We start from the raw sequence: 19,734 nt of genomic DNA, 5'->3' as shown, positions 1-19,734 counted from the left end.
ACATGATAAAAACTCCACAAAGATTAAGTTCCAAAGTAAATTTTGCGGCGGCAGTAACTGGTCATTTTTTTAAATTTCATTAATGAAAGTAATACGGGTTATAATCAGTTAAATGTTATACAAACATTTACCATTACATTTAGTTTTTGGTTGTTAGGTTTATGCAAAAATCACAGCTAATTTGGCTGGAAAGTTTGTTGAAGGGTAAAATATAGGATTAGTTGATCATTAGGAAATCTGACAAATGTGTGGAATTGTATAATTGCGTATTGATGCACTTGAGTCAAAATGGGTTACAGTGGTCCCTCGCTACTTCGCAGTTACCTCATTGCGGATTCACTCTATTGCGGATTCACTCTATTGCGGATTTGTATTTAGGTCCATAACTCATACATTGTGGGGTTTACCTCGGGGTGCACCTCAATATTTCAGACCTAAACTTAGACCCCACAACAACACTTGGTCCTCACAATACGACAACAACATGTTGCCCATGAGCATCAATCGCCCCCGGAGGGACCGCATAAGCAACCTGCAGGCCAGTTCTAAATATAGATCACCAGTGATGAGACATGTTTCCTTGGTACACTGTAGAATTAATCATTTGAAAATGTAAACACTTGAAGAGATTTGATAGGGGAAACAAATTAAGAACCAATTTTTACAGCAAGTACAAATAAAAATGTGAATGTGATTACATTTTTTGTTCCTTAATTCAACTTTCTCTGAGAAAGGAGTCTTGGAAGAACAAACATGTAGCATATTGATCAGTAATGAAAGCAAAGTAAAGAAATGAATTGAAGGCTGAAGAGGAAATTGCGCTGGAAGTAAGTTATGAGGAAGCACAAAGCTCATTACTCATCTGCTCTCAGACAGAATGACAGCTCAAATGAAACCAGTGCTAGCTAGCAAGCGCTGTGTCTTACTTAAAGCCCTCCATTTCAAACAATTCATTTTCCTTCTCAAGTTCCTGGAACAAAAACAATGCTTTAGTTTTATGTGTTTGAAATGTAAGTTTTTTTTTTTTTTTTGTATTTACTGTGACCATTTTCTATGTCACATCATTAGCATGTAGCTGCTATGGCGACACTTCCACGATTGTATGTTGCTTTTCAAAACGAATGCAAGTGTGACTTAGGGGGGAGTTGTGCGGCTTTTTTGTTTAAAGCTGCCATCCACAAGGAGATTAATGAACACGTTTGTCCGCGCCATCAGTCGTCCTAGGGCCGCCCCCCCTATCGGCATAGTGTGATTTATGGACATCCGCACGCCCGTGAGTTGGAAGTGGGAAGGGAGGTGTTGTTGTTTTTCCTCATGAAGATTGAATTTTAAATCTTGTGATGAATGACCTCTACATGTGTTTTTTTTTTATTTATTTGCAATTCCCTACCGTCACTAGCCCATGCATGTAGACTACAGTGCACATGCTTCTTTATGGACCCACGAAACTGCTGATTCTGCATTTTCTCTCTTATTACAAGCATATGTCACCTTTAGATTTCGACACACCAATGTTTCTACTGGAATGAAACTTATACACGCAATATAATGTTTTATATATGGACATTTTTGGGGGATAAATGAATAGTGTATATATATATATATATATATATATATATATATATATATATATATATATATATATATACTGTATATATATATATATATATATATATATATATATATATATGGCGAGCTACCAGGGGTCAAAATCCCCCATTAAAATGAATGGCAGGCGACCAGGGGTTGAAATTCCCCCATAGGAATGAATGACGGGCGACCAGGGGTCGAAATCGCTCATTGAAATGAATGGCGGGCGACCAGGGGTCGAAATTCCCCATATATATACGTATATATATATATAAAAAAAATATAGATATAAAAAAAAATATATATATATATATATATATATATATATATATATATATATATATATATATATATGAAACACTACTCTATACTGTCTATTTGATGTACTATCTGATCTGTTTCCTCAGGGAGGCCTCATCGCCCTGCTCCTGCTTATTCTCCTCTTCACCCTGGTGCTGTACACCCGCCACCGATGGTGCAAGCGCCGCAGAATCCCCCAGAAGAGCGCCAGCACGGAGGCCACCCACGAGATCCACTACATCCCCTCGGTACTGCTTGGACCCCAGGGCCGAGACAGCTACCGGGGTTCGCGGAGCACCCACCAGCACGGCAGCTCCGTCATCGGCGTGCCCATCCGAGAGACGCCGATCCTGGACGATTATGATTGCGACGACGACGACCCGGTGGGACGCTCGCTGAACTCCACCCCCAACCAGCTGCACAACAAAGTGGGCGACGGGATGATACAGGAGGACTACGGCGTCGGTTACGGAGGACACACTGACATCAAGGAGGATGATCTTACACATTCTTTTGACAAACGAGGTAAGTGCAAGGCTAAAATGAGATGGACCATCCTTTCAGATAAAAAAAAATATATATATATATATATATATACAATTTTTTTATTTAAGGCATATTATTATTATCATTATTGTTATTATTATTATATTTAAGTCTTACAGTAGTAGCATAATAATAATAATAATAATAATAATAATAATTCATTCTTATTTGAAAATGTCTTCTCAGTGGTGGTTGTCCCCTTTTCGAGAGCATGATTTGTACATGAGCAGTGCCAGCTCCCAGATGGCCCAGCCTGGATGCTTAACTTTGGCTCTAATCAAGACCACCCCCGTTTACTGCTAGCACAGCATGTACTGCTCACATTTGGTCTCGCAGTTTAGCCCCGACTCCTCACTGAAAAGTAGTCACGCTTCTGCTGCATTAACTCCTGTTTTATATACTGTTTTCTTTTTTATCATTGTATTATAAAAAGGGGAGACAAATGCATTTTTCCAATGATATCAAACGATTACTGACTTAGAGGTCTGCGGTTGGGGGTTCAAATGTGGGCTCCAGTGCTGTGTGGAGATTGTATGTTAAAAACAACAACAAAGGAAGACTTTGATCCAGTGTTCCCTACCTTTGTTTAGCTATATCACATATTTTCCATTAGAAAAATCTTAGTGATTTTAAAGAAAAAAACTAAAGAAAAAAAACTACCTTGTTCCATTTTGTGAATCCCAAAAATGCTGCGGTAAAAAAAAAAAAAAAACTTGACAAGATTAATAAGGTCATAGCTATGCTAAAAAATAAAAATAAATCTTTGCTAATTACTCCGCAATGTCATACAACTCAGGCTCTGGGCTGATGAATTCAAGCGATTCTACAAGAATGAAACTCAATTTATACGTTTTTTTTTTTTCTACATGCCGTTACAATTTCGGGTGAAGGTGAATTGGTAATGTCGTTTGTCGTCCTAACTCTAATCATTAAAATGTATCAGCCTGCTAAGAATTTTTGATTTTGTTTAGGTATAGCACATATTTTCCATTAGAAAAATCTTAACGATTTTAAAGAAAAAAACGAAAGAAAAAAAAACTACCTTGTTCCATTTTGTGGAAGAGAATCTCATTGTTCTGCCTATCACTATATTACGGTAATATAGATAGATGAAGACAAATACAATATTTGTAGTTAATAAAAAATCTTCAGATCCATTATTGAGATTTCAAGGTGCGTATAATGAATCAACAACTAATCAATTATCAAATTAATCAATAATTAGTTTTGACAATTGATGAATCATTCAATATATCTATTTCAATTTTAAATTGTCCAAATTCTTGAAAAAAAGTATATATTCTATTATCCGATTTCAGTAGTCCTCCATAAAAGGGGACTGATTATATTGTTTTGTCCCAAAATAAAACATTTGCTTTTACTTTGGAAAACAATGATCAACAGTTTTGCCTATTTCCCTCACGTTATAGAACAAACCAGGAATATTTTGTACACCCGTCTATTTGAAATAATGTCCTAGTTTTGAAAAAAAAAAAAGAGATGAAGGTTTTTTTTAATCTGATTGAAAAAATAATCAAAAGTTTAATCAATTACTGGAATAATCAGTGTTTGTAGCCCTATTCAGATAATTTCCAGTGCCGCAGCTGATGACTCTCCACAGTACAAAAAAAAAAGAAAAGAAAAGAAAAAAGAATCAATGGATGGATGGATTTTCTGACCTATTATGTAGAAATGTAGCAAAAACACAGGCTAGGCAGGCTAGGCTGATCTAATAAAACAAGACCTAATCATTCAATTTTCGTTCTCAGCCAAAATCTATGATTTTTTTTTGAGCTGTTTTACATATAATAAAAAAGCTAATTGAATCATTTAGACCCTATCCGTGCTGACTTCAAGGGTGGTCAGTGAACTGATGGCCAACTAATTACAGGAAGTGATGTGAAGCTGATGCAGTCAAGATTGGATTCTTTTTTTTTTTTAAAATGTTGATCATTTTAGCATCTGATTTTCTTAACAACCATCAGAAGCCTAAGGAAAGTCGCAAAAACATGAACATGGATGAGCGCGGCTTTGCGGTGCCAGAATCTTCCTGTTTTGCCAAAGGCATCGTCTCCGCATAAAATAAGCGCATCTTTCATGTGTGCTGTAATCGAATGTGTCAGTGTCAAGTGACCAAGCCCTGTGTTGCTGTTGCTTCTTGACCTTCGCAAGATGTAATCACGGGATTGTGAAGAGCGGAGGCGAAAAACGCCTTCCTGCCTTTTGTAGCGGCTGTTTTGTACTCGCGTGTTCGTGGCATCTGTTGATATCCTGTTGAAAGTGGGGCACTTCTCTCCACGGTTCAACTTGAATAATTGAAGTGGTATGCTGACGGAGTTGGAGGGAGCCCGGGTTATTTATGTCATTCTGAATCATACATTGGGCGCATGCTTTAGAAAATACCACTTTTTTTTTTTTTTATACGATCATCCTACATAGCTCAGCCTGTTAAAAAAAAAAGTTTGGGAGTTTATGTGAAATACTGTTGCTGTGGCAACACTATGTTGGCCAAGAAAGCAACACTGATTTTCAGGGATTTTGAAAACTCATGAAACTTGGTACACACATTAGGCCTGGCAAAATGAGCAATATAGTTCGTTTAATGTGGGGGGAAAAAAGGCATACTGTACTAGCGCCTCTACACATTTTTAACAAGGGAGTCCCAGTTGTATATTTCACCAAGCTTTACGAAAAGTTGGAGGCATTTGAAGCAGTCTGTTAGCATTAGCAAATCTGATGTGGGTTTAAGAAAATATGACTCGCATATAGTTTCCTCCAAAAGTATTGGAACAGTAAGGTCGGTTCCTTTGTTTTTGTCGTACATATTTAAGAAATTTGGGTTTCAGACAAAAGATCAGAATTCCAGCTTTTTTTCCATTATATTTACATAAACATATAGATGTGTTAGACAACCCAGGGGTAGAGCAACTTTTCTTTAAGCCCAGCCACTTTTCAAGTGAGCAGAAGTACAGTTTCAGAACATAAATTGTTAAATCAGGGATGTGATTTTTCCGCTAATTCGCGGAATTCCGCTTTTTTTATCTCCCCCCCAAAAAAAAAAAATTCCGATTTTTTATTTTATTTTATTTTATTATTATTATTTTTAGTAGTAGTTCATTGTGTATGCACATGACTCCGACAGATAACATCTTCTGCTATAACAAAGACATTTGTGGTATGCTCTAATATGAGTTACTTTTCATTTGGTCATGATACAATTATTTGTTCATGAAATTTGAACTCTTCAACATTATTTATGTGTTAACTTAGTAATCACATTAGTTAGATATGATGACATTCTCAGTGATAGTTTTTAAAAGCAAAGGCAGTCCAATGTTTTTGAATGTGACTGATTTTGAGTTGACTAAAACTGCCATTTTATATGGGACAGTTCATTATACATTGAAAATTTATGCTGTTGTTTTGTCTATTTCTTTGTCATGTGAGTGCATTGAAAGTACTTAAAAACACGGAAAACCCATGACCTGGACCTAGCTGGGTGCCAGCGGCCCCCAGACCCCCGGCTAAATTTTCAGATAATTTCACTTTGGTCAAATCACATCCCTGTTAAATTGAAGTGAATAACATTTTATTTGGTGCCTGGCCTCAGTCTTACTTGCAACAACTGTTTGTGACTCATTGACTTCACCAGATTGTTGTAGTATTGATCTTTCTTGGCCTTTACCCCAGCCTCTTTCAGTTCTTTTTTTGTTTCTGGACTTTCTCCCTTCAGTCTCTTTTTCAGGAGGTAAAATGCATGCTCGATTTGATTAAGGTCTGGGGATTGACTTGACCTTCCACTGTTTCCCCCTAATGAAGACCTTTGTTGTGTTGGCAGTGGGCTATAGGTCATTGTCTTGTTGCATGATGAAGCTTCTCCCGATTTGTTTGGAAAAACTTTGTATGTAAATTGCCAGACAAAAAATGGTTTTGTAGACTTCATAATCCATTCTGCTGTGGCCATCATGAGCTCTATCATCAATTTTTAATTTGACAGTAGAATATCACCGGCATGTTATTAAGACACTTAGGATATGTTTTAAATTGTGTGAACAAAATACTGCAATTAAGTTCTTATCATAAAGTTTGAGCTGACCTTATTATGATTATCTTTTTGAAGGACGTGATGCATTTTGGTCACCTTTGACCATGGTGTACAAAAGATATATTCATGTTTTATTCACAAGCAAAATACTTCAATTCTACATAAAGAGCTTACTTATCCCAAAAATGCTGCGGTAAAAAAAAAAAAAAAAAACTTGACAAGATTAATAAGGTCATAGCTATCCTAAAAAATAAAAATAAATCTTTGCTAATTACTTCGCAATGTCATACAACTCAGGCTCTGGGCTGATGAATTCAAGCGATTCTACAAGAATGAAACTCAATTTATAAGTTTTTTTTTTTTTTTTCTACATGCCGTTACAATTTCGGGTGAAGGTGAATTGGTAATGTCTTTTGTCGTCCTAACTCTAATCATTAAAATGTATCAGCCTGCTAAAAATTTTTGATTTTCAAGTAGTTGTGAATTAAACAACATTGAGTAGCTGTCACATCAATAGGGCAAATTCAGTACACTAAATGCAGATTTTTCTCAGTTGGTATAAACCCTGTACATGTATGTTGGCGACATCATAGCTCTCAGTCATGAATTCAGCAAAGGAAAAGAATGTGACTGCAAACTGATCATGGACATGTGTCTTTAAGTCCTCCCTCTATAGTATTAGGGTAAGACACTAAGCTTGAGCTTGTGGGAAAAAAATGCTTCATTCTTTTTACGAGGGACGACACTATCGAATATATTTGGACTCATTTAATCTATCGATTGTTCGAATAATCTGATAAAATTGTATTCAGCATTAAAGGGTATTGAAGAAACGTTTTTCCCAGGTTACTGTTTATTAATCAATTATTTTTTATTTAGTGTGGCTAAACATCGATTAAGCAATATCACAAGGGAGGGATTGATGTATTCACCTTTTTTTTTTTTTTAGGGACTCAGTTACTGGTTTGGTCCTTTTTTTCCCCCCAAAGCAAAGGCAGCTGTTTGCAAATGTCTTACTTTGAACGCAAAAGATGACCAGTCTGCCTTCAGAAATCTGCGAATGATTACTGTTTAAAGATTGAAAAAATTTTATGGCTCTACTCAATTATGAAAATAGTTGTTGATTAATCCTGGAGAACCCAAGAACCCTTTTCTTCTTTGGAAAATTATGAATTATACATTAAATGACTGCTATAAGTTCACTGAACACCAAAATATATGTTTTTTCAATTTTAACCCTTGTTTTTTGAACTAGCTCAGAGTTGCTAATTTATCAAAATATATATATAAAAAATACTCCTAGGCATTTTGCAACATGATATGAAATAGATTAACAAAAAAAACACAATTTTACCATCTGATGGTTTGCTGAGAAGATGGTTTTGTTTGGATTGATTTCCAGCTCAACAAAACAGCATGTTGCCAGCAATCTTGTCACCACCACTCTGGCTCATGTAAGTGCAATATTCATCCACTAGATGGCCCCATGCAGGGGTCAAAAGTGGCACTCTGGATTTTTGAAGTTAAATTTGTAAAAAAAAAAAAGGTCTTTGTTATTTGAGTAGCAGAATTTATAGGGGCCAAATTTGACCCCGTGAGTTCTCCAGGGTTCATTTAATAATCAGTTAGTTGTTGATTAACAGATTATTGCAATTGCAAGCTTGCATAAAAAAGTAACTTTTCAGATTAAATACAGTATAATATACTGAACTCAGAGGTGAGCAATTTACAAAATTTGCTGGTCTATCATTCGTCAGTGCTTTAGGCACCCTTCCGCTATTTTCATTCCGTCATTTTTTCAAGCCGAACCAAACCGTTATTGTCAGTCTGTCATTTTCTTTGAACCACACTTTCGTCATCACTTTGTCACCACTATTTTAGGACCTACCGATCAAGGTGTGCATTACTTTAGTAGTACTGACATACTGTTGTCATTTGTCAATTGTCAACAAAACGGGCGTCCGTCAGTGACGGACTGAGAAGCCCGTCGTCATCAGTTAAAGGTTCCTGTCATTCGTCATTCATTTGCCACCTCTGGGTTTGAAGTGGTGTGGATCAAACAGTCTGCATGTTACTCTTTGTGGCTACATTTTTAAACCTCTTAAAGGGTCTAATTTATGGATGAGTTCCTACTTATTTGACACTTTCTAAATAAGTCTGTCGGGGATCCACTATGCACAATTTGGCATTTGCCAAGAGACAGAACACAACGCTTTTTAATTTGATGCTTCTGCTTCCCTATCTGCACTCTGCGTGGAGGGGGTGGCATTTGAGTAAGGGGGCAATTAACTTGTGTCCCAGCGGCTGATCCACACCACAAGGCAACCCAGACGGAAGCTTTTAAATACCAGGCTGTCTTTTTCACTGGCATTCCTGCCATGTTATTTTAAATCCAATGATATCATTTTTTAATGGATTAAGGCACTTGTCTCTTTGTTTTAACACCTCAAAATGTGGTCACAGGTTGAGATCAATTTGATATGAATTATGGGCATAGGTGTAAGAGATCTTTGAATTTGATTATTAAAAATAATTACAAGAGAGATCACCATCACGCCTCCGGCATCCTTCCAAAGCCCATCTGACACCCAGCATGCTCCTGCTAGCTGCCTCTACTACGCGGCAAAGTCTGTGTTCTACATTCACGGTGCTCGTGTGCCCGGAGTCACTGGGTTTAACAGTAGCGGTGGGATCCAATGCTAGCAATGTAGCAAAGGTTTAAAGGCTCTTAAGCCCTCTGCAACTAGTGTTTATTCATGCAGCTATAATTAAAACACATCTGTGTGTTATCTTCAAATTACCCCGACGTGGTTTTACACTTCAAAACAGTACTGCGGGAGGCTGTAAAAACTATGGCACACTGAAAAAAAATACCATTTAAAAAAAAAAATAAAAAATGCTGCAGCTTTCAGAGCTTAGCTAACATAATTTTTAGCCGTCCTCAAATCATACAGCATAATGATGAATCGGATCAACCCGAAGTGGTTTATGTCACCCATATGGTATTGGCTAGGCATGCCTGAAACCTGGTCCTAAAAATAGTGCCTTGCTTTTGAATATGAAAATGTTCTGTGAGATACTATGTATTTACAGACGCTCCCCACCTTACGAACGAGTTAGGTTCCGGACGATCGTTCGTAAGGTGAATTTGTTCGTAAGTTGCTTCAGTGCTATATTTTGTATTATAATTTATGTTTAAAGCCTATATAAGTATATTGAAGGTTTATATAAGTATGTTTAAGGCTTGAACAAGTAACCTGCATTGGTTTGTACTGAAAAAATCTTAATAAAATGGAGAGAATACGTACAGTACTGTACTACGTATGTTAGAGAGAGAGAGCGAAAGACACACACACACAGTATGTACATGTACGTAATAAGATAAATAAAATGAATTTTAACTTACTTTTGGAAGATGTACTCGATGCTTAAGGAGATGATGAAGGAGGAGGAAGAGGAGGATTTTATATCATGAGAGATTCTTCGTCGTCGCTGGAATCGGCTTCAAAAGTTATTTCCTGCTTCATGGGGACCGGCGTTTCTTCCTCCTCCTCCTCGCCACGTTGCTCAGCCTCCAATGAGCCCTCACAGCGCCAATCGTCGGTATTAGCGGCGGAAAGAAGCACTACGCGCAATACAAAATCTAACTTACAGCATTTCTTTCCAAACATTTTTCGACATACTGTACGCGCAGAAATGTTCGTATGTACCGTTGTTCGCAACTCGAATGTTCGTAAGTAGGGGAGCGTCTGTACTACTAAAAGGGAAGTTTACCGTATTTTTCGGATTGTAAATCACTTTGGAGTAGAAATAGCATTTTCTGGGAAAACAGAGAATCTCAGACTTGCACCGTAAATTGTCGTTCCATAATCATGGAGGCGTTCATAAATATGAAACGTGAGCTTCAACCGTTTGGTATCTCATAGTGTTCTTCAAATGTGCCCTAAGTTGTTATTCAGTGTGCCTGAAAGAAAGAGTGCTGGCATGTTAGGCAGTACAGTTAGAAACAGTTCAAGCACAAGCTGCAAATGGTCTATAGCATAGGCTGCATTCGGAAATTAATGGGAGGGAAGCGACTAACTACGGAAACATTTTTCTTTTTACTGTAAAATGGCTTATCTTAACTAGAAGCCCATGTCACATTGTGGCCACAGTTCAAATCCTGATCAGTTATTGAGCCTTTTGGTGCTTTTGGACTGAATGTGCAGTATTTTGTTCACAAACTCCACGAGAATCCATCTTGTACTGCTCTCGCTGATCCGTTCTCAACCGATCAATTTTAGACCGGACCAATCAGCCGTTGTTTAGGGCGGGACATGCAGCTGTGACGAAACCAGGAAGCGCAGACGCCGTGAGAAACAAACAAACCTAACATAGACGAATGGATGCTGCAATTAATTTTGTTCTCGCAGAATTTACTCACCGTTTTTTTGCTGAATGTTGAACAGCGAGAGGCGCTTTGTGCATTTTTATCTGCTAAAGATGCTTGTGATTTTTTTCCCCTTCTAAGACGAGACTGAAGACAACATTTTCATCCATTGCCCTGATTGGTCAAGACAAACATGCACAAGATGCCGCATAGTCCAATCAGCTCGAAGTATTGTGCAGAATGTCCCGCCTTTCCCGAGCAAATCACAGTGGAGCAGACCCAGATTGATGTTGTAACTCCCTTGAGTGAATCACAATTATCAATCTGGCAACTGCAAGGTTAAGGAAAACTACCGTTATGTCACAAATTAGTTGCCATGACTACTGCTTCTTGTTGTTGTTGTTCTTGTTGTTGTTCTTCTTTCATTGCTTCTTCTCCTTTATTTTTTTAGGCCGGCAAATGCGTTTGGTGCATTACCGCCACCTTTTGGCCATCGGTGAAAGTGCACCAAAATATTTGTCGACCACAAAATGAAAGCCAGCACAATATAAAAAAAAATGGAGATTATGGGTGCAAATCCGAGCTCTAATTTTCATATATACTGTACAAGGTGCACCTTAGTATAAGTCACAGGCAAACTCATCGAGACAGGTTGTCCATTTCTACTAAAACTGCCATTCCAATTCTGCCATAGGAAGCCGCGCCCACCCACCAAGTTGCCTGATAACCACCGCATTGGGTCCTCCATCTAAAATAACTCTTATTAGTTTTATACAACAATCCCAAGGCACCCTTTTTACCTTCCTCAAATGACAGCATTTGTTTTCTCCTGTCAACGTTGCGTCTTTACCACTTATTGGCAAAGAATGAAAGCGATGGCAGCGGCATCCAAGGTCACATTTTCTTCCTGATGAAGGTGAAAACAAAATTAACTTGAGACTCCAGGCGATAACCGTTAACTGTGTCTGGTCTCTGGACCGACGTCCGCTGCACTCTGCTGGACTTTTAATCAGTTATGATCAAGTGAGCACGTGCTGTCTGCTGCTCGCTAATATTTTTAAATTAATTCTGAGAAAAAAGAAAAGAAAAGTTAAGCCCCCCGGTCACATTTAATGACACAGTTTTGATTATATACAGTAGGCCATTAGTTAAACCATGCATACAATAATGTATAATGTACATTAGGTTTTCAAGTTTCAGATTCCTGATATCCTTAGATTAGGTAGACATTTCTCGTAGCATTATGAATTGCGAACTAGCTCATATTTCCCTGCTGAATCCAAGAACTGCTGCATTTCCTTCCTATCTAACCTGAGTTTGTTTAGGATTTTTTTTTGTATTATTAATATGCACAAATTCTGTATTTTTTTTTTGTGTTGATTTATTTTATATTTTCAGCAAGATCAGCTCAGCACACTTAAAGATAACTCAGGCCAACAAGTAATCAAATATATCGGCAGTATGGAAAATGAGCTAGTAAAGTGAAAAGGCTCAGATCGAAACTTTCATTTTTCGGCAGTCAATCATGAAGAAAAAAAATATTTTTTTGTTCTTGCTGGCCGCTCTAGTGTGAAAACCAACCGTATGGGTTTCATCAATTCTTTGTGCCGCATTGTGTTCTCGGGAAGCTGTGACGGAGAACATAATGAACAAACCCCCTCAAGCACAGTGGAGCATCTGATGCGGTCATTTGGAGGAGGAAGGACGGGAATAATTGAAGGGTCAGCCAAGACCAAGCTGCCAGGAAGTCCAGGTATAGCGCTGAGAAATGACTATATAGTAATCCGATCCAACATAAAATATACGTTGGTCAGGACAAACGAATACACAAAAATAAAACCCTTTTCCAGTACAAATGGCTTCACCACAGATCAATATTTGCAAGTTGATTGCAAGAGCCTTCTTTCTGTGATATTGTTTTGAACAGTGGCTTCTGCTGTTCACTCACAAATGATGTTTCAAAAAGTTAAATGATCACACTTCTTCTGCTGTGAATTTAAATGGTTGAGAATGTTGACAACAAAGAAACACATAATTGTTAAGTAGATGGAAAATGTTTGATCTTCATTTTTATTTTTATTTTTTAAACAAATCCAAATCCGAAAAATGTGTCATGCCAACAAATTCAGCTCCCTTTACTCTGTTTCAATTAGATAATTCCCGCAGAGTGCAGATATGAAGACGCCAAACCAGGACCGGTCACAGCAACACAACGGCCTAGCTCAAGTTACCTATCTACTTATTAGAGGCCTAATCTAACACATGTTTAACAAGTCATTCGTCACAAAGAAAAACGAAAGACAGGAGACGAATTAACAACCACTTAACCTGATTAGCTAAAAGTTAGCTAGCTTCTTCTATTTCATTTTCTATCCATCAATTGTCTGTTGTGGGGTTGCTGGAGCCTTCGGGCAGTATGAGGAGCACACCCTGAATTAGTTGCCAGCCGATGCAGGGCACACAGTTAAAATCTTAAAAATAAAAAAGTTATGGAGAGTTGGCAGTAGGCGGGGTACACCCTGAACTGATTGCCAGCCAATCGCAGGGCACACAGCGACCAATAACCATCCGCACTCACAATCACCCCTATGGACAATTTTGAGTGTTCAATGAACCTGCCATGCATGTCTTTGGAATGTGGGAGGAAACCGGAATACCCGGAGGAAAACCCACGCAAGCACGGGGAAAACATGCAAACTCCACCCAGGAAGGCCGAAGCCAGGACTCGATCTCACGTCCTCTGCATTGGGAGGCGGACGTGCTAACCTGTCAGTCACCAGTACGGCTATAATTTTAAACCTTTGAGTTCATCTCATAAAAAATGGGAAAAAAACTAAAGTGTTGCGTTTATATGTTTGTTAAGTATATACAGGCGCTCCCCTACTTACGAACGAGTTACGTTCCGAGCGATCGTTCGTAAGGTGAATTCGTTCGTAAGTTGCTTCAGCGCTATATTTTGCTTCAGCGCTATATTTTGTATTATAATTTATGTTTAAAGCCTATATAAGTATATTGAAGGTTTATATACAGTAAGTATGTTTAAGGCTTGTATAAGTACAGACGCTCCCCTACTTACGAACATTCGAGTTACGAACAACGGTACATACGAACATTTCTGCGCGTACAGTATGTCGAAAAATGTTTGGAAAGAAATGCTGTAAGTTAGATTTTGTATTGCGCGTAGTGCTTCTTTCCGCCGCTAATACCGACGATTGCCGCTGTGAGAGCTCATTGGAGGCTGAGCAACGTGGCGAGGAGGAGGAGGAAGAAAACGCCGGTCCCCATGAAGCAGGAAATAACTTTTGAAGCCGATTCCAGCGACGACGAAGAATCTCTCATGATATAAAATCCTCCTCTTCCTCCTCCTCCATCATCTCCTTAAGCATCGAGTACATCTTCCAAAAGTAAGTTAAACTTCATTTTATTTATCTTATTACGTACATGTACATACTGTGGGTGTGTGTCTCGTTCTCTCTCTCTAACATACGTAGTACAGTACAGTACTGTACGTATTCTCTCCATTTTATTAAAAGTTTTTTTCAGTACAAACCAATGCAGGTTACTTGTACAAGCCTTAAACATACTTATATAAACCTTCAATATACTTATATAGGCTTTAAACATAAATTATAATACAAAATATAGCACTGAAGCAACTTACGAACAAATTCACCTTACGAACGATCGTCCGGAACGTAACTCGTTCGTAAGGTGGGGAGCGTCTGTAACCTGTATTGGTTTGTACTGAAAAAAACATTTAATAAAATGGAGAGAATACGTACAGTGCTGTACTGTACTACGTATGTTAGAGAGAGAGAGCGAGAGACACACACAGTATGTACATGTACGTAATAAGATAAATAAAATGAAGTTTAACTTACTTTTGGAAGATGTACTCGATGCTTAAGGAGATGATGGAGGAGGAAGAGGAGGATTTTATATCATGAGAGGGTCTTCGTCGTCACTGGAATGCGCTTTAAAAGTTACTTCCTCCTTCATGGGGACAGGCGTTTCTTCCTCTTCCTCCTCGACACGTTGCTGAGCCTTCAATGCTGGGTGATTTCTCACAGCGCCAAGCGTCGGTATTAGCGGCGGAAAGAAGCACTACCCGGAAAAAGGCGTGCATACAAAATCTAATTTACCGAACATTTTTCGACATACTGTACGCGCAGACATGTTCGTATGTACCGTTGTTCGTAACTCGAATGTTCGTAAGTAGGGGAGCGTCTGTATAGCACTTCATAGTTCAACAGATGAAAATATGTATATGACAATAAAGTACATGAACTGGCGACTAGACACAAGGCTAAATACAATAGATAATCAGTAATGACATGGAACAGATGTGGGAAAGTGCAATCCTTGACTGGTGAACACCAGACAGGAAGATTGATAGGACACACACACACACACATACAGACGTGACATATTTACAGTATGTTAAAACAAATGGTCAGTGCAGGCAGGGGTAAGCAATCAACAGCCCAGCTGCTGCTTTCAAAGTCTTTAAATGTTAGTTACATTTTCTCCTAACATGTAAACATTGCTTTCTTTCACCGTCATTTTTCAAAATAAAGGATGCTCAGCGGATAAATCATGAATGTTATTTTCCTGCAACCTGCTATTGGTCAACATAGGGAGACTGATGTTGCCTCACAGTGTATTAAATTAACTTAATTGTCTCTGGATGTGATGAATCATCTTGAGTATGTGACAAATTGTCACCGTATTGTAATTATATTTGCATAATGTCTCTGCGCTCCATTTCCGCTGCAAAGTGCTCTGGAAAGTTCCCCACTAACAACATTTCTTGTTGACTTTGGATTCTTTCAAACGCCCACCGAGTCACATTTCAGTGTGTCCCCCCCAGGCAATGTAAAGTTATTTTATAGAGCTCAAAAGACCCCAGAGCAATTAATACACAAACAATGAAAACCTCTAATTATTTTACATGGTCTGGAAAATATGCGTGACATTCCCTGCAAAGACTAAAAGAAACAGTGGAGTTTTGTTGGCTTGTTTTCCCCTTACAAAAGAGTAAAAAAATATATATATATAAATATTGTAAATAAATAGCATAAAGCATTTTGAACATTTTCACTAAATTTGCTTTAAAAAAATCTAAACATTTGGATGGCATTATTATCTTCTAAATCCCATTTACAATACATAATAATTCTCCACATAATTGTAAGAGTGTCTCTGTGCTGCTGTTTTGGCGAGCTACAGAGTTCAAATAGGCTCAGCAGTAGTTTGTCCTCACAGACTCAACGTCCCTTTATAGTCACGGTGCTGCGCCTCAGCTTACTGCCGACGTCTGCATACGTACAGTATGAGAAAAGCACGTGTCCATTTGATCCCTTTAACTTTTAAAATTGCACTGCGCCACTTAAAAAAGGCCATCAAAATTGCATGCCGATTTACTCCAAGACTGAACATTTGTGCTTTATGCTTGACTACATTCCCTTCAACCATTGGCATCAGCAGAATACCACCCCCCCCCCCCCTGTCCAAGATGGACTTTCATTTATTAATTGATTAGCTTTCTTATCCCAGAAGGGCTCTGATTAGACGAGGAGTAATGTGACATTAAGAAAATGTTTGCAATAAAGCTTAAGGCATTTAGAAAAAAAAAAAAAAGGAAAACTAATAATATGTTTGAGATAAACACACATCAACATGCCAGTTGAAGTTAAAAAGGATCCAAAAGTGAATTCGAAAACAGGATGCAAATCCTGTCTGCCACAAAACAGCCACACAAACATAGTGGACATGCACTAAAATGTTAAATTCTGATGCATTTTCATGGAGTTTCTCCGGCTACTCCTGCGTACTTCCACATTCCCAAAAAAAAAAAAAAGAAACTTAAGTTAATTGATTATGTGAAAGATTCTTTGGGCTCTAGTTCCGTAGCAGTTTTGTGCAGGCACAAGGCTTGCTGCGCTTATTTGCCAATTTGGCACACCTCTCTGCGCCATGCTAGACATTCCAGCGTAGCGAGGCTGTGTCCTTGAAGATACGCCCGACGGAATGACTATTTAGTGGCAGAAAGTCAGTCTCAAGTTATGCCTGCCCGCAACATATTAAAACAGTGGTGCAGCTGGTCTACCAAGATTTTGGTACATTTCGGAGCCTGAAATTACTGAGCCTTTCTGTTAAATGTGAGTGGATGTTTTGGTATTTCATTCATAAATATGAAATTGTAGAAATAAATGGATTGAACACATTATTATTGTCATTATTATTTGCTGGGGTTGTCTCGTGTTTTTAGTTGTTATAGTGGACGCCAGGATGGCTGTAACGTGTTGTAAACTTACCACGCTTATATGCAATATTTTTTACATGAACATCATGCAAATCAACTTGTGATTGGTTAGCTCATTCACTGCCATTGACGGCTATAGACGTCAAAAATTCATTTGAACTATTTCTATTAGTTTAACTTTTTTTTTCTCTTTTGCTAACAAGAGTATGAAAACCTAGAAAAATATATATATATATATAAAATCTATATGTAAAATATAAATATATAAAATAAAATTTATAGCAAATAAAATTTATAGAAAATAAAATTATATATATAAAATTATATATATATAATATATATATAAAATTTGTAATTAATCGTTATTTGACTAGTGAAGTCATGTGATTAATTACGGTCAAAAAATTTAATCGCTTGGCGGGCCTAATATAAAACTTTTTTTTTTAAATAAGGGGCATTTAATTGTAATTAATCGCATGATAATTTTATACCTGTTATAAATGTACAATAAAATAATTTCTAGGTTTTCATAAAAAAAATTATGAAATGAAAAAAAATTCTAACTAATAGAAATAGTTCACATGAATTTTTGACGTCTATAGTCGTCAATGGCAGTGAATGAGTAAAGATCCAACTGTGAACTAGAAGTGTTGACATCATCCAAATTATGCATTTTATTGGTTTAGACACGAGAATATGTCATGTCCAATGGGACCATCTGCAGGTTTCTTCTTCTTTCTCGTGTTCTTCTTCTTATTATTATTATAGTTTTTAGAAGACAAGATGGTGAAGGAGGCTTCACATCGATGTTGGGGATAGATACATGAGGTTCACGGGCATATTTAAGTTGCTAGAGGTTATCACCAGCTCATTCTGAATTTAATCAGGGTATGAGGCTATGAGGCTATGTCTATCGCCACACGGACAAAGAGCAGTGATAGTGCTCTGGCCACTCACGGATTGATGAGTTATTTTCCACAAAGAGATTTCTCCATGTGAGATATGAGTGCACCACATTTCAAGGTAATGAAATGAGCTGCTTTTATTTGTAGAGCATGGAGTTGGCGTTGTACCCACCCACAATGGCACTTTTTTTTTTTTTTAATACACAGGCTGCATCTGCAGAATTACCCAAATCCGTAAGAATTTGCGCCGGTCATGACAAGCGAGCCCTCTGCCCAAAATACTTTTAATTGAGGGCCGGGGCTGTATAAGTCTGATGCACATCCTTGTTGAATTGTTTTCTGTGAAACTGACAACTTACATATTTGTTGTCACTGTTTCAGTGCCGGAAAACTTTAAACATTAATGTAGATCTTCTGTTATGTTGAGTAATTTATTTGAGCATTAAATTTCTTACCTTACACAAGGCACAGTCTTTTACACCAGGAAACAAATGACATATACAATAAAACAAAACAAACCTATAAATACAAAGAAACAAACAAGGGAAGGGGAAATGTGGTATGATTAGCTTGTTCTGTCAGAATCATTTTAAGTGTTAGCTCCTCTAGTGGGTCGTTCCGCGTCAGCCTTCATCGCACTCAGGGTCTAATGAGCTATGATAATTTGTGTTTATCACTTTGAAGATTCCGCCTGTCTGGAGCAGGTCAGCATTTGCGTATATATATCTTCAGCATGCCTTAAGTGTGAAGGGAACCATCCATATTTTATTGTGGCCCCGTGGCGAGAGAAGCGAGCTATAGATAGCACCGGATCCATGCGACATAAACAACCGCGGGAACTCTTAAGACATCTTAGTGGAGGCACGAGCTGGCAGAAAAGAGGCTACATGTCAACTTGAGACGGGATGCTGTAATCACATCCTTTGGAATTGGCAAAGGAATCACAAAGTCATGAGGTGGCATGTTTAAATCGCTTTTCAATAGGGTTAGTTAACTCGAAGTCAGAATACAAACCATCCATGTAGTCAAAATGAAAAATCTTTTGAGTTTAAATACAGGATTGTCGCAAAAATTGCCTGGATTCAATTTTCCAAAGAGCTGGTTGTCCTCAATAATCATTACATTTGTCAAACCTTGATTCTTCCTTAACCCTGGAGAACCCAAGAAGCCTTTTCTTCTTTGGAAAATTATGAATTATACATTAAATGACTGCTATAAGTTCACTGAACACCAAAATATATGTTTTTTCAATTTTAACCCTTGTTTTTTGAACTAGCTCAGAGTTGCTAATTTATCAAAATATATATATAAAACATACTCCTAGGCATTCTGCAACATGATATGAAATAGATTAACAAAAAAAAACACAATTTTACCATCTGATGGTTTGCTGAGAAGATGGTTTTGTTTGGATTGATTTCCAGCTCAACAAAACAGCATGTTGGCAGCCATCTTGTCACCACCACTCTGGCTCATGTAAGTGCAATATTCATCCACTAGATGGCCCCCATGCAGGGGTCAGAAGTGGCACTCTGGACTTTTGAAGTTAAATTTCCAAAAAAAAAAAAAAAAAAGTCTTTGTTATTTGAGTAGCAGAATTTATAGGGGCAAAATTTGACCCCGTGGGTTCTCCAGGGTTATTAAGTAGGCTACTTGGATAAACAGAGTTTGTAGTTAAGAAGAACTTAAGAAAACAAAATTAATAACCAAGTAA

At 37.7% G+C, this 19,734-nt stretch overlaps 1 protein-coding gene across 3 annotated transcripts in view; it reads left to right on the top strand.

The window, feature by feature from the left end:
• Nucleotides 1–19,734, top strand: part of astn2 (astrotactin 2) — a 250,188-nt gene that overhangs the window by 78,391 nt on the left and 152,063 nt on the right. For all 3 annotated transcript variants that reach the window (XM_077585480.1, XM_077585479.1, XM_077585481.1), the window contains exon 3: nt 1,998–2,415. In XM_077585480.1, the coding sequence (XP_077441606.1) occupies nt 1,998–2,415 (418 nt within the window). The remainder of the gene's footprint in view (nt 1–1,997; nt 2,416–19,734) is intronic.

This window comes from Vanacampus margaritifer, chromosome 14 (genome assembly GCF_051991255.1).
Source record: "Vanacampus margaritifer isolate UIUO_Vmar chromosome 14, RoL_Vmar_1.0, whole genome shotgun sequence".
In the NCBI taxonomy this organism is placed as follows: domain Eukaryota; kingdom Metazoa; phylum Chordata; class Actinopteri; order Syngnathiformes; family Syngnathidae; genus Vanacampus; species Vanacampus margaritifer.
This window is presented reverse-complemented; position numbering and strand designations above follow the sequence as displayed.